We start from the raw sequence: 19081 nt of genomic DNA, 5'->3' as shown, positions 1-19081 counted from the left end.
TCTCATATATGACATCATACTCAAATTTGGACCTTTTTCATATTTATACCTGGATAGACATTCAGTACATAACGCTAAGAGGCTGCAAAATTTGGCAAAATGCTATAACTTTGAATTTAAATTTTGCCCCGCATACGACCATAAAAACCTAGGCGTAGTGGAAACATTCCACAAGACAATACAGAATGCACTTAAATTTTTCGTGCAAGAAAACCAAAATCTTTGGCCGAAGCTGATACCATATATTACATTCGCTATTAATACATTTGTGCAAGCCGGAACTAAATATTCTGCTTTTTTCCTCATGTATGGATATGAACCTAAGACCATCTCTGATATTGCGTTAGCGTCAACTCCAACATTATGTGTCAACAAAGAACATTTGAATAAAATACGTGAGAGTGTACAGAATAACTTGATCGCTAGCTATAATAAGCAGGAAAAGTATTTCGATAGCAGACACCGACAAACTCAATTTGAAAAGGGACAAAAAGTACTAGTCTACTTTCCTAATCGGCAAATAGGAGTGCCGGAAAGTTTTTCAGCTTCCTATGTTGGACCCGTTCAAATCCTGGATAGACTGAATCCTAACCTTTATAAGATAGAATTTCCAAATTCTTTTCGGAAGAAAATACAAGAAATCTCAATAGACCGAATCAAGCCATTTTATCAAGAATTACAAGACATAGAACAGGATAAATAAGTTCTTTTTATTCTCTACACGAAGAAAAAAAAAGTGCAGTACTCACACTAGGAAGAAAGAAATACAAAGACGACTTCAACAGATAAAAAGACTTTTCATAACGACACAAACATTCATTTCCTCTTTGTTTTATAAAAAGCTGAATCATTATTCTGCAACTGAATGAAAAAAGAAAAAAAAAGTGCTGAAATCTGCATTTCCGCATTTAAAAGGCAATTGATCTTTTACAAGGACAGCCAACATAATTCTACATTTTCATCGATATTTTTTCTTTTCTTCTGTGAACTACATATTGTCACCGACATTATGCAACATAAATATTGTACAGGATGTTCCAAAAGTTATGACCACTTCTAATTATACAGGATGATCAGGAATTCAGGACCATTATTACTATTGTCATTGCCATTATTACTATTGTCATTTAAAATTGGATTATTTTATTGAAATACATATCTTTAGTGCAAATATTTTAGAAACTTTTACACATTATACAGGGTGACCAAGAAATCACGCCGTTCGAATCAGAACTTTCCAATATAAATTATCTTTATATCTCAGTGTCAATAGCAGCTTTTTTAATAATTCTAACTTATTATTTTATACATATTATATCGTCGTCTTCGCTCGTTACCAAACAAATCTAGAACGAACCACATAGAAATTTCATCTCCTATTCCATTGGAAACATTTAATACCAATAATACAACTAAGGAGCAACAGCTAACACAGACTCCAACCCCACTTACTATAAGTGAATTAGTTTATATTTATTGACGCCAAGCCAAAAACAGCCCTATCTCGAGGGAAATGAAGTATCATGTACCATGTACGGATCCTGCCTGTATATAGGGACCACCTGTTTAGTGCTCTATATTCCGCTACCACATTACTGCTCCGAAAAGTGATTTTCATTTATTTCAGTGCCACAAGTGTTTAGTGTTCAGTGATTTCTTTTGTGTGTGTGATTCCTCAGTGTTGCCAACTATCACATAAACAAAAATAACCCTTCGGCTTATTTTTAAACAAGCCAGGGGGGTATAATATCCTATGTGATGTCGTAAACAAGCAGTTCCACGCTTCAATGCTTACAAACAACACCGCATGGTTCGGCAAGAGGATCTTCCACCAGAGGGACCTGCTATCACCTGCAGACGACGTTTAGCCCCTCCTACGGAGCAGAAGACGAAATCGAAGCAGAAGCGCCACCGCCACCCAAGGGACGCTATAAATTGGGCAGAAGAATCCAGCTCAGTACCAGTTTTTCTGGTGACCCTCCTACTGTCTGCTTCGGGACTTTAGGAGTAACCTATCCCAGGGCCTCTAGTCTGCTACGGGACTACGCCTATCCTTTCTCCTGGCTTTGCCTGCTTCGGGGCTCTGTCTGGGAATCCAAACCTCAGCCACTTTGCCTGCTTCGGGGCTCTGTTGGCCATCTAACCTACCCTCTGCTTGCTTCGGAGCTTTGGGAACCTAATTCCACTCCACTTTGCCTGCTTCGGGGCTCTGTTGGAGATCCTGTCTGCGACCTTACGGTCAAAGACTACCTTTTACTTACCCTTTAAAGTAGAGAACAAATTGTATAGTATTTTTGTACAAATACTCTTATAGTGGATTTTTATAATAAAAACTGGTAGTGGGAGTCGATTCCGGACACTCTTTTTATTAACTGCTCTACCTCTTCCTTATATGAGACGAAATTACACAAAGTTTTACAATATATATAAAATAAGAAAGTTTCCTCTTCTGGGGGGGGGGCGATTGCCCCCTCCCTGGATAAGCCCCTGGCACTACGTCATGACATATGTGCGGTGGAAATGGCTACGACGTAGTACTATTTTTGACTAAAAAGTCAATAATGTTCAGTGGCAATGACGAATGTCTCTCTTAGAAAGTTTTCTTCTTACATTTAAATCAGAAACAAATCAATAGATGGTTCTGAATGCCCATAATGTGCAAACGACATTGGCTCTTGGAATAACAGATGGCACATTACTGCTCGTAAGAACATAGCTTCTGCTGTAATGTAAGAAGCAGAAACTGCGTTTCAAAACGGTAGAAAAAGTCTTAATGAGGCGGGGACGTCTTCGTAATTCATTTTGTTTATCCTTGTTTGCTGTTGTTGTTTGTGTGAAACACACATCATTGTTTTATAGCTCTACAAAGTAAGAATGGTGTCCACAAGCAGAAAGAAGAAAGAAAAGGCGTATGACGAAGAGACAATGCGTAGACCGCTTGAAGATGACGGTTCAGATGACTATATGCATGATTGGTTCAATACATATTATGAAAGTGAGCCAGAGACGTCAGAAAATTGTTCAGAAGGTGAACATAGTGATGATGGTAATGACAATTCGGACAGTATGACTTGACTTCCAAGTCTTGTGGCTACAACGTAGTACTACGTCTGCCACCTGAGGATACGCATTTTCATTTAAAAAAAAAAAAAGTGCCAGTTAAAGGGTTAATTGAACAAACTAATATGAGTACTTCAACGATAAAATCAGCTGCCTTCCTGTGATAGGGCAGACTTTTTTTGCTATTAGCCTACTGAGTGATCAGTTTACTAGCTTGCAGACGATGCGACGCCAGTGCGAAAGAATGAAGAAGGAAATAAGTGGAGAAGACTACATCGTGTGTATAGTCGCTGAAATAAATGAATAAGGAATCAGCTGTGTTCGCAATTAGTTATCAGTCACGAGGATTGGTCAGTAACGATCACTAGCCAATCATCAGCAACCATCTGTTTACCTTCTAAAATGTAAATTACGGTAGGCTGTCATTAGCCAATATCAATACGCTGACCAATCTTGTGAATTTTCCACTCTCTTATCTATACATATGAAGCTTATACGAACAATATCAGCGATGACACAGTGTCTCAGTGATAGAGCACTAACTTGGGGTCCCTGATTTTATTCCAGCTCGCCCAAGTGAGACTTATGGCAGACAAACACCGTGTCCATGGTTTCCTCCGTGTTGTCCCGTTCCCTACCACTTTCTTCTCCTTACTATTTTGTTCATTATCGATCATCATCATCGCCTTCCTTAACCTCAGAGCATAATCGTGGGACGTAAAATATTTTTAAAAATTGCCAAATACTTGGGTATCACTCTGGCTGGGCGTCTCACCCTTGCCAAACACATTCACATTGATAGTAACGAAGAGAGGACACCAAAGAAAAGTAGAAGGCTGGTATTCCAAATGGAACAAGAGTTTCTCCAGACATAAATTCAACATATTCACGTTTACTCAGCAAATGCAGACGGAGCAGGCAGAAAATGACAAGACGATAAAGATATTGGAGGTTGGAAATCGTGATGTACAGCAGAAACGGAAGTAGGAAAGGCTGAATGACAGGATTAACGTATTAAAAGCGGTCGTGAAACGAAGAAATTTACTTGTTTTCGTGTACAGATACTGCGTCATAATATGTGCACATATCTGATTAAGAGGTGTTCAGTGCGTAGAAGTAAATGCATTACAAAGATTTTTTTTTTTTTTTTTTAACACGAAAAACAAGTCCCTTTCTTCTTTCATAAGATTGTAATGCCTCTAATATGTTCTTGACAAAGGGTGCTGCTGAAGGACTATTAGTGTTTGATAGATGCTTATAGTATTTAATTACACGTGCATTCATGTTGAGATACGACTTAGTTGTTCAATGTGGCAAGTTGTTAATATGTTTGTAGTGATGTTTTTAATGTATATGATTTCTTGTGTATTTGAAACAGTACAAATTATAGTTATTTGAATTTAATGTGTAATAGTTAAGCATTGTTTTTGCCAACAAGGCCTTCTTTATGTAGGCTTATATCACTTATCACTTATGCATAAGTATAGAAACGTTGTCAGATTTTGTACATGAAGGGTATTTGCTTTTTGATCAGGTCAAGTGCGAATTCGCATTTAACCTAAAATGGCGGCTGTGACTTTATTTAACAATCACCAGATACAGCTCAGAGGCCATTTCACACTGGATATTTAACAACAATAACAATGGGAAGGATTTGGGAAGGTATCGGCCAGGGTCTATTTAGTAGGTACCATACCGGCATTTGTCTGGGACTAAGGCAAACCCGTCAGGATGGTCGGCAGCGAGAATCGAACCCACGATCTCCCGAATGCAAAGACAAGTCTCTACCACTTGATAGCTGATGAATTGTTACGCGATGTGGGAATTAGGCGAATTGAAGAGGAAATCAGGGAGGGATTTCGTCATCTAGGGTAGAGGGATTTCCTCCCGATCTACACTATGAAGTTATCATTGCTTATAATAATAATTATTATTAAAAAAAGGGTGGTCTGTTCTACAACAGTTCCATACTGTAAATCTTGCAAATAGAAGCTAATTAATAGATAAATAGATTCTTACCAGAGAGCGCCACAACTACTACCAAGTGACAGGCCGCGATCCATAGGACCACTCCTTGCATAGTGAGCATCTGAAAATAAAAGTATAATTGCATATACTTTAGTTGATATATCATAATATTGATTGCAGATAACATAAAGAATATACTGCGTACATCGTTTCACTACGTTTAATATATGCTCTGTTTTAAGCAAATGAATGAAATGAAAGGGCTCATAAAACCAACCTAAGTCCAGGAGTGCCAATCTTTGCATAGTGCACAACATCCCCAACTTCCAATTCCGTAAAAATCTACATTCACATATACTCAATGATTCTGACCCCAGCAGAAAGACTCCGCATACGAAGTTAATATTAAAACATTTTGTTATTGCTACAAATTTTTACATTTAATTTATAACTGTTTCCTGATGCACACACTTTAACTAATTTTTGACGTCCTGAAACTTCCTTATTCTGAAGACTATCACCAACTGAGACTATATCGTTCAACGCATAGAATATCCACAGTTATCAGACTTTAGAGAACGTTTAGGACTAACCAAACCTATTTTCAGGAACCGTATTTGTGCGATTGAAATAGTTAACACCTTCTGAGTTTTTTTTAAAAAAAATACCTGCTATGTTTTACTTTTATTGTTATTTTTGATTCCTTGTTTTGTTTTCAATTTTGTTACTTATTCTTTATTTTTACCTCAGTTATAATTACGTTTCTTAAATTATATTATTCTGCCGAACTCATTTCCGATTTACACTTGTGCAGAAGTCTTATTTTTACTTTATTTTAATTATGACGAGCACGTGTCGGCCATTAGGCTGCTAATGTCATCGGAGAACCAATGGTCACGCCGCTAATATTCTCATTAAACGTCAATCAATTAATCAACTATCTATTCCTAATATTTCAACGATGCAATTTGCGTCGTGTTTCTCATCCATTGTGGGCACAAGTATAGCTTAGCTCACGAATCTCTGCCACGATTGACGTCAACGAAGACAGATTACGAACGGGCTAATTCTTACCAGGTCTATCTGCAGCCAGGTGAGCACCCATAAATTTTTGTTGAAAGGGGTCCGAAGTTTGGGAAGGGGATACAATTCTGTAAGACACTACGTCTATTGTTTACTGTTCATAAGTTTACTGTTTACAAGACCCAGGCGCCCCAATAAAGAAAAATTGTTAGGGGGATCCAAGGTCAAAAGATTGGAGGAGGCTTGAATATATATACACCGTATATAGTTTAAAAATTTACGAATTTTTGAGATGGTTCGAACCCGTGGAACCCAGGTAGGTGTGCTCCTGTACGACACCCAGTGTAGGACAGATATCCTTTATCGATACAGCACGCGAAAAATATTTTTGAATATTCCTCCTCATACGGTCTGAATTTAGTATTCTTACAACGTTAAGAACAGAGACATCTAGAGATATTATTGAATATTACTCGCACAAAATTGGAGAACTCAACATGTCGATCACTCAGCTAATGCACTGAACGAAAATTAATAAGAATGTTTAGTATCGTTTTATTACAAGTTATTTATTCATTTAAAATTTATTAAAAAAAAAAAAAAAAAAAAACTCTCGAGACACACAAGTTGAAAATCTCTGTTCTAAACTACCAACCCCAAATTAATCTTGAATTGTTATTTGTGTCTTTTACAGGTTGCTCTTGCTTTATAATGAAATCAAATATCTTTAGTACAATCTACTTAATTAACGTATAAGCTCACTGAATTCTGTTATGCTATGTTGTTTTTGCATTGGTAATTTTCATGCATATATTACTATCCACAATAGTCTCCATTACTGTAGGAATGCTGAACCATTACTACATTCAATAATAATAATATACGGTATATTATCATTTACGGTATTCTTTATTAGGCTACTTATAACATCTAAACTACAACTTTGAAGAATCGTTGGATATATTACAGCTGTGACACTCTCTGCTCCTTTGTCTCAGTGCTTTCGGCCAGTAACTGAGGTAAACGCAAGCCCAGCGCAAGTATCCAAATTCAACACTGCTATCCTAGTCAGGTAATAATTATTAAGACTTAAAATAAGACTAAATAAATAATTAAGATGAATAAACAATAATTTTAGGAATGATAAAAAATGGATCAAAAGATTGCGATCTTGGCCAATAACTAATTTTTGGACCAGGAGCCACAAAATTTTTGAAAGGCCCCTAAATCGAGTTTTCGTATCTTTTTACGGAATAAGAATATCATACTGATTTAAGTGATAGTTTGGGTTTGGCTACACTGTATGTAGTTCTATAGATATAAGGCGTACAAGAAAAATTTTGATTGAGATATATTGGATCTTTTGATCCAAAAATAATAATAGACACCTACATTCTTACTAAAATGATAGAACCACATTCTTTTTATAAGAAAATAAATAATACAAATGTGAATGGTTGCCAACTGATTGGTATTTCATCAGCTGTCCAGTATTTCTGTCGGTAAGTTATCATATGTCTGCTAAGGGCTATAGTTTTATTTAGAATGCGTACAAATGTATATCAAGTAACGAAGTCTTTTAGGAAAGGGTCCCTTCGCGCACCCGGTGGAACCTTTGTATAGGTGCGCCGCTGCCAGCAGCAAAATCAAATTTAAAACATTTTAAAGTAGAGAACGATAATATGATTAATTAGATTTCAAATATTTCTACGGCATAAAGGTTATCAAAAGATTTTTTATCAGATTTTTTTAAAATTAAAAATAAATAGAAATTAAATGTCAGTACTGACAACAGTTAAAAATCCATGTAACCCAGATTCTATCATAATTTTCGGTTTATGGAACTGCAATTTTCGTCGTGAGTTGAAAAAGAAAAAAGAAAAGAAAAGCTGAATGGCTACAACTGCGAATCCAGAGGTCACAGACTAAGGGTAAAGAATAGAAAAAAAAAAAGATGCAGAATATAATCAAAAACCTTGAAACCTTCGAGAAGAATGATTTTTCAGCAAATCCTGTAATTTAAACTTTTTTTTTTTTTAAAAAAAGGCAAACTCTTTATCAGTATTGAGAACACACAGGAAGGGGGTGAGGAGTAACGGCACATGACGAGATGAGGAAGAGCCGAGGTCATGACACCAGAGATCAACAATGATGGGTGGACAATGATAGAAGGGACACAGAGAACAGAACGAACAGACAATTTACAATCAACAGATCCTACAAGAAATAAGAATATTGTACAGGCATTATGCATTTTGATATCTCACTACAAACAAAGATTAGGGCTGTTTAGTCATTTGTTACGAATTAGGTGAATATAATATAAACTGGAGGCCATGTCTATCCCAAAATCTCATATGTGGTTTTCGAGGAAAACAAATTATATTTTTGTAAACCAGAAAATTGATTCTGTAAAAAAAAAAACATGTTCACCTATTAAAGTGAAACTGATACTGACGCATATTCTCATTAACATCTTCATTATGACGCTAGTAAGATGACAATTTACGGATGGTTAACGAGATAAAAGCAAAATTATTATCATTAACTCTTTAACTTTTAATTTCTGTTGAAACAAATTAATCTCGAACATATGGTATGCATGGCTTTCGAGAAAAGAATATATATATATATATATATATATATATATATATATATATATATATATATATATATATATATATATATATATATATATATATATATATATATATATATATATATGGTGCTAAAATTATATCGATAATTTTTAATCTGTTGGAAAGATTATTTGATTCAGTTGATAATTTTTATTCTACTGGACTAGATTACTTGATTCAGTTGATAGCTGTTATTCTGCTGGAATAAATTATTTGATTCAGTTGACAGTTTTTATTCTACTTGAATAGAATATTTGATTCAGTTGATAGTTTTTATTTTACTGGAATAAATTATTTGGTCCAATTGATAATTTTATTCTGCAGGAATAGAATTTGTTTCAGTTGATAGTTTTTGCTAGGTATTCCACTGGAATAGAATAATTGATTCAGTTGATAATTTCTATTCTATTGGAATAGATTATTTGGTTTAGTTGATAGTTTTTATTCTACTGGTATAGATTGATTCAATTGATAGATTTTATTCTGCTAAAATAGATTATTTATTTATTTATATGTTATAAATGAAAAATATATACACTATTAACTACCAGATTTTTCCCTAACAGTGACGTACATATTACTTGTAAAATTATAAAATAAAGACCTAAATCTATAAACTAACAATAAACACAATAAACATACGATGTACTCTTGAGGAGTAAAATTACTTCTCCTTTCCTAGTTAAACAATTGAAATTCTGCAAATAGAACTAACTAATTTGATTCACACTAGTTAGCAACTAAATATTTACTTTACTCAAGGTTAAGAGATGCACTAACCAGTTAGTTGGGTCTAATGATGGATAGTTGCTACTAATTAGTTATATTCAGACAATCCTCTAAACAAATCAGATGGCTCAGTGGTAGAGTGCTTACCTCTGGTACGTAGGGTGCTTGGTCCGATTCTCGACCAAGTAAATTTATGACATCGTGCTCGTGGGTTTTATCGAGGTACTCCCGTTTCCTCCCACTTCCTCATTTCACCAATTCATCCATCATCATTCACTTGCTTTAATCATCATCTTCCTTTGCCTAACAGGCATAATCAAAGATTTCATTTCATTTTCTAAATAAACTAAATGTGACAGTAATTGTACGTATATAAATTTCAAAATGTTTTGACTGAATATAGAGGGTATAATTGAGTCGTCTAATAATAATAATAATAATAATAATAATAATAATAATAATAATAATAATAATAATAATAATAATAATAATAATAATAATAATAATAATAATTGAGCTGAGCGAAGCGAAGCTCTTATACTCGGGTTAGCCGTTTGGTTGTCCGCGAACTCCTCCTAGACCGTTTGGCCGATCTCAACCAAACTTAGCACGCTGATAGAGTATGTCGTGCTGAGTGACAACATAGGTCGAAATCAAAAATCCGATGTACCATCGAGGAATAATCACCGAAAAACGCTTCCTCCTAGACCGTTTGGCCGATCTCAACCAAACTTAGCACGCTGATAGAGTATGTCGTGCTGAGTGACAACATAGGTCGAAATAAAAAATCCGATGTACCATCGAGGAATAATCACCGAAAAACGCTTCCTCCTAGACCGTTTGGCCGATCTCAACCAAACTTAGCACGCTGATAGAGTATGTCGTGCTGAGTGACAACATAGGTCGAAATCAAAAATCCGATGTACCATCGAGGAATAATCACCGAAAAACGCTTCCTCCTAGACCGTTTGGCCGATCTCAACCAAACTTAGCACGCTGATAGAGTATGTCGTGCTGAGTGACAACATAGGTCGAAATAAAAAATCCGATGTACCATCGAGGAATAATCACCGAAAAACGCTTCCTCCTAGACCGTTTGGCCGATCTCAACCAAACTTAGCACGCTGATAGAGTATGTCGTGCTGAGTGACAACATAGGTCGAAATCAAAAATCCGATGTACCATCGAGGAATAATCACCGAAAAACGCTTCCTGATTACGTAGTTTAAGCTCGCTCAGCTCATTTCATTGCAATCGGGTATATACATTGCATTCCTAGTAATAATAATAATAATAATAATAATAATAATAATAATAATAATAATAATAATAATAATAATAATAATAATAATAATAATAATAATAATAATAATAATAATAAATGGACCTCATTTTTAAAGTAGAAAATGTGCACAGGAAGAATATAATGTTAGGTAGCTCCTTGAAAAAGAAAGATGAACCATAAACGAAAACTTAAATCAAATCTTTCACTTTAACGTCTCACGTTTATACCCGCTAGGCTAAAGGCAAGGATGTTATAAAATAGAGGATCTGCCCATAAAACAAAATCGTGAAGCCATACGTCACAGCTTCGCCACACCTACTCTGCCCACTCCGCGCCACTAAGATCGTAATGTTTGGAGCCAACAATCATGGCGGAAACGAGAGTGGCCAATCAGACGTGTCGGTTCAGACGATGCTCGGCTGTTTTTTTGGCTTCATTGAGTTCATAGGATGAAGATACATATGGGCAGATCCTCTATTTTATAACATCCTTGGCTAAAGGAGACGATGTCAAGTGAATGATGATGGAAAAATTGGTGGGATGAGAATTTGGGAGGAAACATGAGCACTCTTAAGAAAACACACAAATATGATGTTGTTCACATACTTACTTGGCCGGGGACCGAGCCAGGGACCGCACGCACAGAAGTAAATGCGCTACCACTGAGCCCCTGTGCCCCCTAATGAACCATAAAGAATATGTGAGTCACACATAAAGAACTTATATGAGTATCAAGTTGGTCTTAAAGAAGAGAGTAATTGGTGGAAGATACGTTTCGCTGCCGAAGCTACTTCTGCAATATAATCAATCTTCAAGTTCGTTAAAGATATATGTAAATATTAAGATAATGAATCAATATATTACAAAATCATATAAGCTGAATATTGGTTTCAAACTATAGTAGAATTACAAATTAAACCGACCGTTTTCATCAACAGTAATACTTTTAAAAGGTCATTAGCGGCCATGCGCAAACTGTCAATGAATCAAATCTTTGTCATAATCACAAATTGTAACCAGGGCTCACAAGGAAGACCGACCTGTTTTTCCCTTGAACAATACTATCCACTGGTCTGCATCGTTATGGAATAAGTTAATTTTGTTCGTGTGAAAACTATAACTTCGTTTCTTGTTAAGCTCGTATTTTGCTTTTAGGATTTTTGCATTACCCCAAAACATTAGAGCAGCGTTTCTGGAACTTTCTTGAAGCACCGGCCACATTTATTAATAAGAATGTTCTACGACAAACTCTATCTTCATGGTACGTTTGGTCAAAATGAAATGAAATATTTCAGTTTTCGTCCCAGGGTTATGTCGTGTAGGCTAAATGAGATGGTGACGATAAGAAATGAAGGGAATGGTGAAATGAAGAAAGTGGGAGGAAAAGGGAGAATCCTCAGAGAACCCCCACTTGACGCGAGCTGGGATCTAACCAAGGATTCCACACACCAGAGGTGAACGCTCTACCACTGAGCCACCGCTTAAAAAAATTAGTATTAAATAAAATTATCTTAATTTTATATTTGCAATCATACAAGATAATACACTACATAACAGTTTGTATTTTAATAGCTGAAGACTATTTAAGAACATTCTATAGTAATACATCTACGTAACATATTGGAATTAGTGTTTCCAATGAAGCGTTCTAAATTTTGTCAAGTATCGTCTTGTGTCGCTTCTCGAAGAATACATTTCTGCCTCGATTCTCGGAAAGGTTTACCGTCTCGTTTCATTTTGTACAAAATTTACGCCATTCCCCCTCCCCCGTAATCTCATCTAGAAGTTTATCAGAATCCATCCGCGTTACAAGAAGTCCACTAAGGGTGTGACATAAGAATATTCAAACCATATTCATTTTTGCAGTAAATTGTGTAATGATTTACGTATCGTCCCACGTTAAAACGTCCACTTTAAAATCACTTTATCTATTTATAGTTTCTAGACTATGGACCATTTAACCATAAAACAGTTTGAGAACTAAGACTTGGGCAAACTAGTGCTGCCAACAGGACGACAAGTCTTATGCTTTTCGTCTCGTCTCAGATTTGAAGTGCTTCTCTTTTCTTGGGCAACTAATTGGAATTTGTATAATTTTTTACCTTACTTAATTGTATAACTTACATAATACGTTTGAGATTTTTAACTAAAGTATGTAAGAAGCAATTCACTTGAATTTTATATTTTTTTTTCTTTTTCTTTTTCTTTTTGGACTACTGTTAAATCTAGAACGACCACAGTTTGAGAAACGCAGCATTAGAGTAGCATTTGCCTCATTCCAAATACTTTCGCTCTGTCTACTGTAATCAAATAAGAGTTTATTATTATTATTATTATTATTATTATTATTATTATTATTATTATTATTATTATTATTATTATTATTATTATTATTATTATTATTATTATTATTATTATTCACTAAATATTAAAATAATGGCACAGAAAACCAGTTTTATTTTTATCTTTAAACGATACCCGTATGAACTGTAAACGGAATAATTTCTCTCTTTATTGACATGCAGAAAGAAACTACACTGCAGTATGTACCCACACCCACACAAACACTAAAGAACTGCGTACATCCCACAGTAAAAACCGATATATATATACGGTACACAAAGATTAACGTCATGCGGGTGTTGCACTTTACATTATAAACTCATTTAGTACGGAAGCAAATAAATAAAATTGTTAAAAAAGAAAACCATGCTTGCTTTTCCTAGTTGATTTCCACGAATTTAAAATTAAAGAAGAAAATATTACGGCACGAGTTGTGTTTGGAGTGAATAACTGGCTAGTATGCTGTGAACGAGTCAAGTTGCAGTCTATCCATGCAGTGCAATAATGCCCATTCTCATTAACAATAGCTGCACAGATATAGGGTGAGAAAATGATTACAGGTTCAGTTACATAGCCTTCCAGCTTCCGTAAACTCGCATGATATTTCTTGGTTGAAAGTTAGATGCTTCTGGATTTTTTTCTTTCTTTTTCTTTTACTTTTTAAATTCCTATGGGAATACGAATTGTGGAAGGTAATTTAATCACACTATATAATAACAAACTTGGTATCAAGTGAGTAAACTTGAGGACGGTTTTATTATTATCTTCTTGGTAAACCATACTTAAGAAAAACAAATCTGATTTTGCACTTTATCAAATGCAATGGCCAATCTGCCAGCTTTTGCGTGCTTTCCATGTACTCAGCACACTACTTCTCATTTTAAAGGTATTTGGTTTACCAAACTCCTTTATATATTTACCCTGTCTGTTCGTGTGTGTATTTGTCCGTTCGTCTAGGAGACAAGTGTCCGTTCATCTGGGAAACAAAGGAATCTGCCTGTCTGTCTGTGTGTCTCCGTCCGGTAGACAAAATGTGTGTCCGTCTGTCTGGGAAACAAAACAGTGTCCGTTGGTGTGGGGAACAAACAATTCTATCCTGTTTATCCGTGTGTGTGTGTGTGTATGTGTGTGTGGGGGTGTGTCTGTGTGTGTGTCCCTCTGGGAGACAAAAAAGTGTCTGTTAGTCTGGGAAACAAACAAATCAGCCCTGTCTGTCTGTGTGTATGTGTCCGCACGAGAGAGATAAAATGTATGTCCGTCTGTCTGGTAGACCATAAATGCTCTTTCGTCTGGGAAACAAACAAATCAGAACAGACAGCAAGCCCAACAGTCGAAGATGGCAGGCTAGCCACCATCAACGTTGGCCCTACGTTGTAATTGATTGCTTTACCGACCACTTGCCAACCAAGTCAATTGGCAACGTAACTCCTACGAGAGAAGTAACATTGCGACTGCATGTGTGAAGTCGGAACTGTTGGATAAATTGTGGCGAATTGTTGGTTGGTCAATATACGATTTAGACTATGTTGGGCCAACATATTTTTCAATCTGATTTTTGTAATACAAATTCCCAACGATGCCGACCATTAGTCTATGTAGAACCTACCAAATATGCTGCTAGGTTAAATATATAGTCTTGTTTTTTTTTTTTTTTTTTTTTTTTTTTTAATGGCCACTCACCTCCATTTTAAAAGCCAAGTACTCTTTCTCCGAGTTGAAATTAAACAAATATAGATCTTCTTTGGCCAATTGAGATCTGTATTTAGAGCCAAAACCTGCGTATGGTTACCAAAATATAACCTTTTAGAGGGTGGGTGGCCGAGATTTTTTGGACAAGGCTGTACGTTTCTGAACACAGGTAATATTTAAAATAATAATAACCTGTGTTATTTCTAGAATAGAAATAATACACACCGTGTGAGCACAGCACAATGTTTTTATTAAACTATCGGTGGGTAACAGTTTTGCCAACCAACTAAATCTTTGGATTCTTTAGACTCATTATAATCTGTATCTCAGATTATAATGTGTCCGATAAAGCAAACGTTTTAGTTAGTAGGCGACCTGTTAGACATCGATATTTCAATAAAAACATTGTCCTTTGCTCAGAGGCTGTGTGTTATTTCTATTTGGAATTATTAAAGCAAAGTTAAGATAAACCAGGTAGTTCACCTCTACAAGTTGTCAATATATAGACACGAAAACATCCTACATACGTATATTTTGTTACATGGGTTCTCTTAGATACGTGTAAGATGTATTGGAACCACCATATTTTGCGGGCCATTGGTATACGGGGACTAGTAAAAAAGCAGAATCAACTCAATCTTTAATTTAAAAATTGTGATGCTACATCACAGAAGAACTATTATGAAATATTTCAATTATTATTATAGGTAGGATGATCTTAAATAAAAATTCAGAATATTTTACATTCTTTTTCTTATTTCACCATTCAACTGACGTTGTAAATTCTTGTGTACTCATGGAGGGACATGGTGGCTCAGTGGTAGAGCACTTACCTCTGGTGCATGGGGTTCCTGGTTCGATTGCTGGCCAAGTAAGTTTATGGTGGACAACACCGTGTCCGTGGGTTTTCTCGGGGGTGCTCCCATTTTCTCATTCCACCAATTCTTTCATTCATTCACTTACCTTAATCATCGTCTCCCTTAGCCTAAAGGACATAATCGTGAGGTGTTAAACTGAAAGATTTCATTTTGATTTTCCTCTGCACTCATATAGTATGAGCAAACTATATCAAGAGTCTTCATCCCAACGAAATTAAAATACCGCTAATTTTACAGTAATTATGTGATATCTTCAAATAGATAAAAGATAATTGAAATATGGAACAAGAGTGCCCTAGACAATATTATTTTGCGTGAGCTACCGTTATCACAACTCACCTAGTGGCTTTTCGTTTTCAGCTGTTTAGAAACGCGAAAATAAATGCCGATTTTCAAAATGGCTCGAAATCGAAAGCATATAAGTGAGTCGTGATAACGGTTTCTCATGTAAAATAATATTGTCTAGGACGCTCTTGTTCCACATTTCGATTATATTTTATCTATTTGAAGATATCACATAATTACTGTAAAATTAGCAGTATTTTAATTTCGCCGGGAGGAAGACTTTTAAGAAAATACGTGAGTGATTCTATTTTCTTAAAACGGAATGGGTAACAATCGCTGTTGGCTTTTCTTTTGTAGTACACTGAAGAATGCTAACATCTGCGGCACGAATTAGAGCTTGAGAAAAAATGTCATTTGAAACGTGTAATCTGTCAATTAATACGTATGTATTTCATCTCATGACTTCATGGACTACTCTAAAATACACATACTCAGGAAAGGTTAACATTTTCTGTATTCTTTTGTTCTTTTTGAGACTAAAAGAAATCCCAGAATATCTCGGATTCCACACCGAAACATAAAAAAAGGGGGAATCTCACGATGTTCATGATAAAGAAAAACACATCCATAGGTTGTGTATAAAGAGGAGGTAACGAACAAATAACACACTTAAGAAATGCTGCATTAGCTTTTTATTATATAATAGTTAGTGACACTAGAATTAAAATATTTCAAAACTCTAAGGATTTTTAAAACTTCATTAAATTCATAATTAATTAATGAGTTAGAGTGAACCTTCTCTACTTTAAATTTTCCAATCTTAACACACAAAAACGTTCTTGAGATGAAAGACTGTTAAAGGTGACCTAGATATCAGAAATCAATTGGAAGCCACTATCATTTTAATTTCGTTCGAAAGTAGAAATTGTCTGTCCACCAGGACTTCATATTGCATATAAGGGAATGATTTCTTACGGGTTTTGTTTTCACGTTTAACCACAATATCATACCAGTCCTATAATCTTTCACTAGAAGCAGTTAAAACCTCGTTAACGTTAGTATCAAAAATTAAAACCCAGATAAAAGTCTCCTCCTTCATCAATAAAGGCTTCTTGTACTCACGAAAATCTCATTCACCGCTCCGTTAATAGAAAAGTGCCACAACTCAAAATAATAAACTTGTCAAAAGAGCGATTTAAATATTTACACTGCTAACTAACTAACTAACTAACTATATGGCTTATGGAACCCAGAGGTTCAATGCCGCGTTCACAAAAGCTCTCCACTGACTTCTATCCTTATCCAATTGGATCCAGCTTTTACTTTGTATTTCTATCTCTGCGAGATCCATCTTAATATTGTACTCCCATCTGCGCCTAGGTCTTCCTAATGGTCATTTTCCGATTGGTCTTCCAGTCAAGACTTTGAAAGCGTTTCTACTCTCTTCCATTCTAGCTACATGACCCGCCCACCTGAGCCTCCTAGACTTGACGACCCTAACAATGTTGGGTAAACCATATAAATTATGTAGTTCCTCGTTATGAAGTTTCTGCCATTCCCCATTCCCGTTCCTCTTGGGTCCGAATATTCGTCTCAGGATCTTGTTCTCAAATACTTTCAATCTATGTTCTTCCCTCAGAGTAAACGATCATGTTTCGCAATCATACAGATAAACAGGCATGATTATCGTTTTATATATTTTAAGCTTTAAATTCCTCGACAGTATTCGCGACGACAAGATATTTTGAACTGACTAATAACATGAAATCCCTGCTTTTAGTCGACATTTAATTTCTTTCTTTAATTAATATCTACACTGCTAAAGCACAAAATACACATAGTTTGTAAGGGTTGGAACTTCATGTGCGATGTTTTTACACCAAAACTCTTCTAGCCTTTGGACCATTTTCAACATTACCATACTTCATTATTAATCTAATTTAATATTTCCTATTAATTATCTGTAGGAGTCAAGTGAGGCTTGTCGTTTTAATTTTGAAGCATGTTTATTGATTGAATGTGGATTTATTTAAGACTCCTTTTCAACATTGACGGTATATATTAATAAAAGGCAGACCTAGCCTTGGTGCCTGGTCTAGTCACAAGTGCGCTCTTTTAGTGTACAGATTTCCGGGTTCGATTCCAATTGGGAGAGGACTAAACGCATTGCGGAGGTTCGGATTCCGCTTTAAACTGCAGATCTAGCATCGATACTGAAAAAGGACGGTGAAATTTTAAGAAACGCTTAGTCTATAGTTTAGCATGGGACCTAAACCATCGAGAATCAAACCCACGACCACAAACATTATCCGGCTACTCGACAGCCTATATCTATAAAGAAAAAACAACTAAAACTTATAATAGAAATACGAGGAGCAGTCAGAAAGTTCCCTGAATTCTGTTGCAGCTCTTTATTCCCATAATATACGTAAGTACATATTTACCTAATTGCCTTCAAAATAGGCACTTCGGAACACACACACACTTATTCTACCGCTCCTGTTATTGGTGGAAACAACCGACGAAAAGCCTCTTTTGGTATCTTCCGAAGTTCAGTTGTCGCGGTAATTTTAATCTCTTCTACGTTGGCGAAACGGAAAAGACCTATTTTTAGCTTTGGAAAAAGCCAAACATCTATCTGTTTTTAAGGCTATCAAACTCTCTGAATCAGATTTTCACCAATTTGCACATGAACTTGCTGTTTGCGCGTTGCTCGATCTGTGAAATTGCACCGACTGATCACTCACTACACACTTCTCCGTCCAGCTACACTACTCGTACACTGCCTGTTATGACCTGTTTACACTTGTCAATTTCATAATTAAGCAACCTTAAGGACTGTACTCTACAAGATTCATTGTGATCGCATCACTAATGCCAAAATTACAACAGCATTCCGGGAACTTTTTGACTAGCCCTCGTAAATAATAATACTTTTTGACTAGCCCTCGTAAATAATAATACTTTTTGACTAGTCCTCGTAAATAATAATACTTTTTGACTAGCCCTCGTAAATATAATACAGTGATATATTTAACGACATGACTGAAAATCATCAAACTTCATACCACTAAGACAGTTAAATTTTTCATAGTGAAATATTGGTATATTTCTAAAGTTGCTATCAATTAAAAACAAACAAAGGAGTATATAACACAATATTCCTTATGTTAGATAAATGT

The 19081-nt window shown here is 35.5% G+C and overlaps 1 protein-coding gene across 1 annotated transcript in view; it reads right to left on the bottom strand.

Annotated features, from left to right (window-relative positions):
- Nucleotides 1-19081, bottom strand: part of LOC145685563 (uncharacterized) — a 160805-nt gene that overhangs the window by 46685 nt on the left and 95039 nt on the right. Inside the window, exon 2 of the mRNA XM_081757958.1 lies at nucleotides 5080-5149. Within this exon, the coding sequence (XP_081614084.1) occupies nucleotides 5080-5149 (70 nt within the window). The remainder of the gene's footprint in view (nucleotides 1-5079; nucleotides 5150-19081) is intronic.

The sequence above is a fragment of the Thermobia domestica genome, chromosome 1 (assembly GCF_964235325.1).
Source record: "Thermobia domestica chromosome 1, izTheDome1.hap1.1, whole genome shotgun sequence".
NCBI classification, from domain to species: Eukaryota; Metazoa; Arthropoda; class Insecta; order Zygentoma; family Lepismatidae; genus Thermobia; species Thermobia domestica.
Note: the sequence above shows the minus strand (reverse complement) of the source record. Positions and strands in the feature narration are given on the sequence as shown.